This window comes from Pongo abelii, chromosome 5 (genome assembly GCF_028885655.2).
Source record: "Pongo abelii isolate AG06213 chromosome 5, NHGRI_mPonAbe1-v2.0_pri, whole genome shotgun sequence".
NCBI classification, from domain to species: Eukaryota; Metazoa; Chordata; class Mammalia; order Primates; family Hominidae; genus Pongo; species Pongo abelii.
Genome location: NC_071990.2, coordinates 89,800,032 through 89,809,850, shown reverse-complemented (window position 1 = coordinate 89,809,850; position 9,819 = coordinate 89,800,032). Strand labels below are relative to the sequence as shown.

Genomic DNA, 9,819 nt, shown 5'->3' with positions numbered 1-9,819 from the left:
GAAAGGAAGAAATCACTTAAAAACCCTGAAAACAAAAAGGGAAAATGTTTTCGGCTGGCTCACTCCTGTAATACCAACACTTTGGGAGGCCGAGGCCAGTGGATCACTTGAGCTCAGGAGCTTGAGACCAGCCTGGACAACACAGTGAAACCACATGTCCACGACCCTGTAGTCCCAACTACTCAGGAGGCTGAGGTGGGAACATCACTTGAGACCAGGAGGCAGAGGTTGCAATGAACTGTGATCCTGCCACTCATTGCACTCCAACCTGCGTGACAGAGCAAAACACTGTCTCAAATAGAAAAGGCCCAGTGGGGTGGCTTATGCCTGTAATCCCAGAACCTTGGGAGGCTGAGGCAGGCAGATCACTTGAGGCCAGGAGTTCGAGACCAGCCTGGCCAACATGGCGAAACCCTGTGTTTACTAAAACTATAAAAGTTAGCCAAACAGGGTGGCGCGCAACTGTAGTCCCAGCTACTTGGGAAGCTGAGGCAAAATCACTTGAACCCAGGAGGTGGAGGTTGCAGTGAGCCAAGATTGCACCACTGCACTCCAGTTTGGGTGACAGAGCGAGACTCTGTCTCCAAAAAAAGAAAAGAAAAAAGAAAACATTTCTACTTGCCATCCCTTGCCCAAGATCCTAAAATGCCAAGATGCCAAGAACACATTTGTAATTTGCATTTGACAACATCAGATTAACAAACTCTAATCTTGGAATAAGAGAACTATCTGTAATAATTTAGTAGGAGCAGCCATGTATATATAACCAGCTTTGGAGGAGTGTGATTATCTAGTGTCTTTACAACCAGACATAACACATATTTTTCTGAACGCTAATTGTATTAGACTAGGAAAAATTACTTAACTTTCCTGAATCTTTTCTTCCACATTCATAAAAATAGTGTGAATAACTAGAGAAATGAGGTATTTTTATCATTGTTTAATGTCATTTTGTCTTTTAAAGTATTGTTAAATGTTCAAGATTATCTGACCTCTTCTAATTAAACGCAGCTTGAATAGAACATGTAGCCTCCTTTGATAAATGTGCATCTGACTTTCATAAATTTTGTAGGTTGCTTCTATCAATTGTCCCACTTTGTCCCTTTTTACCATTACTAAATTCAGAAACTATGATTAATGCCACATAATCTATGATAAGCTATTCCTTTAATGAGGGAATTTAAAATTTGTGTAGCCAGTTCTACACTAAGCCCACATTATTATAAACCCTGCTCTAGAAAATGAATTCTAAAATCTCAACAGTGGACCCTCACTAAATGCAACCTTTTATAAATCTTAAATTGTTATTGAATTTGGTATTTTTATAATTCAAGTTAACAAAACAAGTAGTTCCTGAATTACATTATTTGTGTTTACACAGTTCTGTCTCCTACACCATCTCGTCTCACAACACAGGCATACTTTCTTTCCCCATTTGAAAACTTATGGAACAGTTTCCGGGAGATTTCTAGATTCAGAAGGAAAGAAGTACAACAATGAGAAAACAACTTGGAGGAGTTAGCTCAGGGATCAGACTCAGCAAGGCAATTCTGTGATTTTAAAATGTATTTAGTTTAGCAATGTCCTTCAAAAATTTAAATATAGGAGTATGATGGGACTATCAGCCTTTCATACCCAAGGATACATATACTTGATTCCTTCAACCTGAAGCAGATATTGATTGCATATAAATTGCCTTCCACCCATGAAAACAAAGGATAGTTTATCCAGCAATAAGATGAGGAGAGTTATTAGATGAGAGAGCTGCAAGAAGAGATAAAGAGTTATAAAAGATCAGTTTCACCCAATTTCAAATTGTAAAAAAGGGAAGGAAAGTTTATTCCTCCTTTGCACCAACTGGGCCCCTGCTATCAGAATTCAGAATTTAAATTAGAACTGTCTGCTAACACAGACTTTTACAGGTACGGAAAAAAACCAACCTCTATGTAAGTTTCATGAGGAAATTCTAATTCAACTACTATCACAGTGAAGTTGACAGTCCATAGGAGGTAGAGAGGATGAGGTCAAGACTACTGGTAAAGCATTATTATTATTATTATTATTATTATTATTTTTAGACAGGGAGTCTCACTCCATTGCCCAGGCTGGAGTGCAGTGGCGTTATCTCGGCTCACTGCAACCTCTGCCTCCCGGGCTCAAGTGGTCCTCCTGCCTCGGCCTCCCAAGTAGCTCGGAACACAGGCATGTGCCACCACACCTGGCTAATTTTTCATTTTTAGTAAAGACGGGGTTCCCTATGTCACCCAGGCTGGTCTCGAACTCCTGGACTCAAGTGATCTGCCCCTCCTAGGCCTCCCAAAGTGCTGGGATTACAGGCATGAGCCACCGTGCCTGGCCTAAAAGCATTAAATCTTATGGGAGAAAAAGGAGAGGAGAGAGACAGACAAAATATTCCACTCCCATTTCCCTGTTGTTATTACTGCTTTGTGCACTACTTACCAAAGCCATACCTCTGGATCCGACCTATTTTCTATCTACTTGCTGTGCCTTTCCACATGGATGTCCTAGAGGCACCCCAAAGTTCAACATGCCAAATCAAAATGACCTTCCTTTATAATTCTGATCCCCCCACAATCCCCTAATTGGTAGTTTTATCCTTCAAGTTGCTCAATTTCAAGTCTTTTCCTTACCCTCTATTCAGATGCTCAATCCTCAATTCTAGCTCTAAAACATTCCCCCAAATAAGCCCATACCTCTGATAATGCTCTCTAGGCCCTTTTCTCTTTTGAGCTACTGAAATATCCTCACCTAAGTAATCTGTTTCAAGCTTTCCCTTATCAAGCTGTCCTCCGTATTTCTATGTTTTCTTTCTGAAGCAAGAATTCCATTCCCTTACTCATAAACCTTTGAGGACTGCCATGCTTACAGAATAAAGTTGAAGCTCTTCCGTGTGACACTGAAGGCCTTTCGTGTTCACCCCAATATACCTTTTAAAAACTTCCCTTCCTTTCTTGCATTTCTCTTAAGCTACTGGACATTGTACATCTTTTTTTGACATGGAGTATCACTCATCGCTCAGGCTGGAGTGCACTGGTACAATCTTGGCTCACTGCAACCTCCACCTCCTGGGTTCAAGCGATTCTGCCTCAGCCTCCCGAGTAGCTGGAATTACAGGCACCCACCACCACACCCAGCTAATTTTTTGTATTTTTAGTAGACAGGTTTTCGCCATGTTGGGCAGGCTGGTCTCGAACTCCTGACCTCAGGTGATCCGCCAGCCTCAGCCTCCCAAAGTACTGGGATTCAGCGTTGTGCATCTTTTTACACCACCATCTGCTCAAACTTTTACCACTCACAATTATTTTCCTTTTTTGGTGCATCAAATACTTATCTTTTAAGGCTCAACTCAGCGTATTTTTCTTTTCTTTTTTTTTTTTTTTGAGATGGAGTCCTGCTCTGTTGCCCAAGCTGGAATGCAGTGGCACGATCTCGACTTACTGTAACCTCCGCCTCCCGGGTTCAAACAATTTTCTGCCTCAGCCTCCTGAGTAGCTGGGATTACAGGTGCCTGCCACCAAGCCCAACTAATTTTTTTGTTTTTAGTAGAGACGAGGTTTCACCATCTTGGCCAGGCTGGTCTTGAACTCCTGACCTCGTGATCCACCTGCCTCAGCCTCGTGAGCCACCATGCCCAGCTCAACTCAAGTGTTACTTTCTAAGGTGTCAGATTCCCAGAGAGAAAGTTTTCTCACCAAAATTAGTCCCCTCACCCTAAGAGCCTTTACCTTTTTCTCTCTTCAAGCATTTGTTGTTGTAGAGTGGGGAATATAACTTGTATTTTAGTTACATTTGTCCTTTCTCCCCATCCCACCTAAACTTTCAGCTCTGCCATTTATCCTTCTATTTCCTGAACATACGTTACACATAAGCCCTCACACATTAAATTGCAGACATACTGCTCAAAATGACAGGAGCTGAGAAATGTCGGACAAGGAAAGAAGGGTGGTTGAGGCGGTAGGACTTATATTATATTGTGTAGGAATATTTATAACCATGTGCAAAAATGTGTTGTTAAAACCTGTGAATGTGTCTTTCTAGAATCACAAACCGATTTGGGAGAGATGTCAGAACTCATTGTAGTCAGTCATTAGTATTAATATTTACAACACATTACTAACAAAAGCTAAAATTGGTGACTAAAAATTGGGGGCATCTTCAAACTAAACTTCTAAATGAGCTTCCCTTCCATTTGTGAGGAAGGTGTATCTGCATTTCTAAGGAAGGAATGGTGACTCACACAAAACATCCAACAAGTTCCTTTGTATCTTCCATCTTCTTTACTTGACCTGATTGCTTAACATTCCCACTCAAAATCTGTCTCCCTTACTTCCTCTTGGCCTTTTTTTTTTTTGAGACAGGGTCTGTTACCCAGGCTGGAGTGCAGTGGGCTGATCCTAGCTCACTGCAATCTCCACCTCTCAGGCTCAAGAGATCCTCCCGTCTCAGCCTCTAGAGTAGTCAAGTACTATGCTCAAAAACCTCAATGCTGCTCCTGGTAAGAAAATGTAGATTATGGCCAGGCATGGCGGCTCACATTCAGCCACTAAGCAGAAGTCAAAAAAATCCAACCACCCAAAATCATCTCCTAGTCACATTCAAACATGAGAAACAGTCACACACAGAGAGTCAGGACTATGTTAAAAGGGGGGGCCAAATTATTATTATTTTAAAATTTGATTACAACCAATTTTGTTGGCATTAAAACTAGAGGCATTAAGCTGGAATGGATATATACCAAAACCAGAAATTGAGTTTAGCAAAAATGGGAATAGGAGTTGTTCAGTAATTTCAGATTAGAAATCAATTTAGAGAAACAAACCCCATGCTTACATTGATTGTGCCACAGATTTAAACTTCAGTAGTGCATTAGTAAACTGTTCACATTTAGATCTTCACCTTGAGATTTGACAGCTGTTTCTTGAAAAAAATCTCAGTACCTTGTGCAAATAAAATCGGTCTTCCATGTGCCTTAGCACACACTTAAAATTTATCCATTGTATATATACAAAACACCTGCAATGTGGGCAGGGCAAAATACATACTTTCATAACAAAACTATAATATACCTCTCAAGTATGAACAATATACACATAATACATGGTATACAGTATTTACAAAATATAAAATATAATACAAGCTGTTTGTATGTAATTTTTTAAACTCATCTTTTGCAATTGTATGTTGCAACAAGGCAAATTTCCATTTCTGTACCAATTTTCTCAAGAGTCCAGGGATATGGGAAAAATTATGTTTTACACACATACTGAAATCTGAAATCTAAGTTTGAACTTTCAGGAGCGTTTTTAAGTGTACTGCCATCAGCTCCCTGTTTTGGTTGGAATTTTCAACAGTGCTTCCCATCCAGTGACTAGGAGGCTTTGGAAGAACACTAGGAGAAGGTGGATCACTAAACTTTGCCCCAGCATAATTTTCCTTTTGGCTCACTTCAGTTAGAAATGCTGATTTCTTCAAATGCGAATTTTTAATGTTCTCGGTATTTTTAAAAGGCTTTTTTTCCTGCTTCTGAATTCTGTCAGATGAAACAGAATCCTGCCAAAAGTTGTTTTCATTTCTTTTTGCAGAGGTGATCTTGGTTAGTGGCAAGTTATATTTGCTTTTCTGTCTGTTTATCTTTGGTTGCTCATACAAGTGTATACCATGAACAAGCGGGCCATGGGGAAGGGCAATTTTCTCCGATTTTCCCATCTTTGATTTTAAAACCTACAAAGACAAGAACACAAAAGTAAATATAGTTTCTAGATAAAAATCAGTTATGAATCTCATATCACATATCTAGTTTTGTTGTGTTTAAGTTTGCCCACAGCCATAGAAAAGAACAAAATTATGTTCTTTGTGACAACACATATGTAGCTGGGGGCCATTACCCTAGACGAATTAATGCAGAAACAGAAAACCAAATATCGCAAGTTCTCACTTATAAGTGAATTTGGGAGCTAAACATTGGGTACAACATGGACATAAAGTGGGGAACAACAACAGACACTAGGCACTACTAGAAGGGGGGTTGAGAGAGGGTGGGGGGACCTACTGGGTACTATGCTCACTACCTGGAATGGGATCATTCATACTCCAAACCTCGGCATCACGAAATATACCCATGTAGCAAACCTGCACAAGTACCTCTTGGATCTAAAATAAAAGCTGAAATTACAAAAACTTTAATTGGGCATGGTGGCTCACACGCCTGTAATCCCAGCACTTTGGGAGGTCAAGGCAAGCAGATCGCTCGAGCTCAAGGAGTTCGAGACCAGCCTGGGCAACATAGCGAAACCCCATGTCTACTACAAATATAAAAATCAGCCCAGCGTGGTAACACGTGCCTTGGGAGGCTGGCTGAGGCGGGATCCCTTGAGCCTGGGAAGGGGAGGCTGCAGTGAGCAGAAGTCGATCGTGCCACTGCATTCCAGCCTGGAGTGCGATAGAGACAGACTCGGTCTCAAGAAAAAAAAAAACACTTAAATTTCTCGACTTTTAAGTTCACTCTTGTTCGCCACTAAAAATGCAGTTAATCACCACTGCTGGTTACCAGTATGCAGCGTGAACCAGTTCTAAAATGTCAAACTAAAAGAAGTCTGAAATAACCCAAGTCCACCTTTCTACAACTGTAAAGACGACTAATGAGCTCTCTTCCAAATACGAGTGCCAGAAACAATCTTTGCTGTGTACCTCCTACTTTCTGGTTTAGTAACTCTTTCGAGAACGCTGCTTCACTAATCTTAATCTTTCCTAACTTAAGTGGGCCTTATAGAAGTCTTAAACAGATGGAAAAGCATAAGGTAATCCACTAGATCACTGCACTACCAACACTTGTAACGCGGTAGTAAGCAAGACACGACACGAAAGACCACAACTTTCCACGTCAATAAGGTTCACTGCCAGAGCTCCCTGGTTAGTACCTGTTCTAGAAAACAGGCCAAGAAACAAGCACAAAAGCTTTTAGGTAATCAAGGATATTTCAAAAGTCGTGGAATTTTAAAAGGTGGGAGACATTGAAACGATAATTTAAAGAAACACGATGGGCAAATTTAGTAATTTTTTCCCAAGGGCACAGATAAACCGCAAATTTCTAATTCAAGGCAACATTCTTCACTAAATAACAGGAACTTTTTCATTTCATTATTACGAAGAGTAAGTCATTGAACTTAAGTCCATCAAACGTTATTCTGACAAGACTTTCAAATCATTTCGTAGACTTAATCCCATTTAAACTTCTATCCATTTTATCCTAATCCAATAGCACTGCAATCAGACGGGCTAAGTCAATTCAATTGCTAACTCTTCTGAAAACTTATTCTGGACACACTAACACGAAGTACACAGTGGCAACGGTAATAAAATCAGTTTTGTGCGGCTCCTGCCAACTCTTAACTTAGAAGGAACCACTAAGTAGGTCAGGCCCAAGGCGGGCAGAGCCCCAGCTGGACTGCGCGTCCCACATGGGGCACCTCACATTTTGGCACAACTCCAACCAAATGAAACCCAGCCGTTCGGAGCCCACTCCACCCCCTACGGCGGGACGTTAGAGACCGTCTCCGCGTTTCACCGACTACGACTGGGGCTCCCGATAGCCCGGAGGCCGAAAGCGGGGCCCAGTCCTTCCCCGGCTGCCCCCACCCAGCCTCGCCTCCTTCATGGGCGCCGGAGCGCCGGGCACGTAGCGCGCGCTGACGTCAGCCCTCCCGCAGGCCCCGTCCCTGCCCCCACCACGCCGCGCGCCCGGAACGCCGAAACCCCCTGGAACGCCGCCAACCTTCTAAATCGGGGCTGTTGCTGGGGCGCAGCGGCGCTTCTCATTGGCCGACTCCTGGGAGCCAATCTGAAGCGCCAGCGCATGCCTCCCCTTCCCCCTTCTTCCCCCAAAGCAAGAATGGAGCGGGCGTCACGGAAACTTCCCTCCCGAGTAAACAGCCGCCCCCCACCCCGCCCCCACCCGCCCGACCCCCCGGGTGCAGGGTCTGCAGCCCCAGAGCTCGGCCGCCACCGTCTAAGGGTCCGACTACCCAACGGCCCCCAAAGGCCCGCTGGCGGCCTCACCTCTTTCCTGAGCGGGGTTTGGCCGGGAGCCGCGGGCCGCAGCGGGGCAAGGTCGGGGCTGACTCCCTCCGTGCGCGTTGCGGCTGCAGGACTCGGGGCCAAGGAGGCGGCCGGGCCCGGGACCTCCTGCGCTCCGCTCGGGTCGGTCGCGGGGCTCCGGCCGCCCTCCAGACTCGGCCGGTGCTGCTGGTACTGGTGGAAGCGGCTGGGCAGCTGCCCTGCGGGGCTCGCCCGCACCTTCTTCTTTCGCCGCTTCTTCGGCGCTGCCCGAGGAGTGCCTCCCGCCACGGCGAGGCTGCGGTTGGGCAGAGCTGCTGGAGCGCGAGGCTGGGGGGTCAGACACGGGCCATCTCCCCCTAGGAAGTGAGGGAGGAAGAGGGTCGGGGGCAGTGCCCGGGGGTCCGGGATCCGGGGTAAAGGAGGCGGAGCCGTGGTCACCATCGGGAGGGCCCCGAAGTAACCTCGGGAGGAAAAGCCAAGCGGCGCAAGGCGGCCACCCAGGACGAGCGGCTCCCGCTGCGGGACGGAGACGACGGTCATAGCGCTAGGAAGCTTGTCGTTCAGCAACGAGGAGAGAAGGAGAAGGTGAAGCCAGTGAAGATAGGGTGGCGGCGATGGATGCTGCTAGGAAAGCCAGAGAAGATCGCGGAACATGACTCGGGCGGTGGCGGCGCAGCAACAAATAGCCACAGCCCCAGCTCCGAGTGTTGTTATCGGAAGCTCCGCCCCGCGCCCGCCCATCTCCTTGTGAAAGCCCAATTAGAGTGCGACAAGGCAGGCCACGCCCCCTCGCTCCGCCTCCGCCGCTTCGGGTAGACACACACAAACAACCAGCTTGCTGCAGCCTGGCACAAAGAACGCGCACTGCGCAGGCGCTGCCAGCGAGCTGTTTCGGGAAGAGTCGGTCCCGCGAACAATGAAATTGGGTTTCCGCCCCACCCTCCTTACCCCTCCCCAGCACTCCCCCGCGCTTCGCCCGGCTAGGGAGTGGTGGGACTGAAATGTCCCGGCGGAGTTTGTTGATGGGGGTGGGGAAGGGAGGGGGCAGGGGGAGGGCGGCAGGAAGAACGGGGGCTGGGAATGGGGGACGACTCTGGCAAGGCCACGGTTGCCTCCTCCGCTGCTGACCTTGGGGAAGTATCCGTTTTATTTTCAGCCCAACGTAACAGCGTTATTATTTTAAAACAAAAATTTCTAAGTACGCTGTAAGGATTTCTTCCCTAGCAATCGTGAAGAAAATCAGCCTACATTTAAATTTTATCTACTGAAGTGTGGCTCACGATTCTTTTATTTACTTGGTTCGGCATCGCTGCTTATTAGTCCCGGTGATCAGAGTAAAAATCAAGGTGACTTACTGATTGAATTAGCCCCTCAATGTATAAAAAGTTCTCCGTAAATCCATAAATGGAAGTTGGAGTTTTTACTGATTTCATACTTGAAGGATTGTGAGACTTTGGGATCGCAACATCGTGCCTGGTTACTTGAGGAGGCGGCAAGCCGGCTTGCATCTCAAAGGGAGAAAGTGAAACAGCTCTGCAACATACAGAATTTTGTTAGCTGCGCGTAAATAGAAATTTTTCGTGATCTCCCCGCACTGCTCAACCACAAAAAAGAATTGTGGCCATAATTTATCAAGCATTTATGTTCCAGGAACTGTTCTTTACATAAATTGTCTCACTTTAACCTCACAACAACCCTTATGAATAGGTACTAAGAAAAATAGATCAGACCTCAGCTCTGCGA

At 45.4% G+C, this 9,819-nt stretch overlaps 1 protein-coding gene across 1 annotated transcript; it reads right to left on the bottom strand.

Moving 5' to 3' along the window:
* Positions 1-4,658: 4,658 nt before the first annotated feature.
* On the bottom strand, positions 4,659-9,819 carry PNRC1 (proline rich nuclear receptor coactivator 1). Its single transcript, XM_003780633.4, has 2 exons — positions 8,077-9,819; positions 4,659-5,742 (listed from the first exon to the last, which is right to left on the bottom strand). Exons 1-2 carry the CDS (start codon positions 8,614-8,616, stop codon positions 5,299-5,301), a joined length of 984 nt encoding a protein of 327 aa, XP_003780681.2. The 5' UTR covers positions 8,617-9,819; the 3' UTR covers positions 4,659-5,298.

What these genes read in the sequence shown, in the direction of transcription:
- PNRC1 (XM_003780633.4), bottom strand. Translation starts at nt 8,616, where the DNA reads ATGACCGTCGTCTCCGTCCCGCAGCGGGAGCCGCTCGTCCTGGGTGGC. An exon ending in AAACCCCGCTCAGGAAAGAG is followed by an intron (nt 5,743 to 8,076) that starts GTGAGGCCGCCA and finishes TTGTCTTTGTAG; the next exon opens with GTTTTAAAATCAAAGATGGG.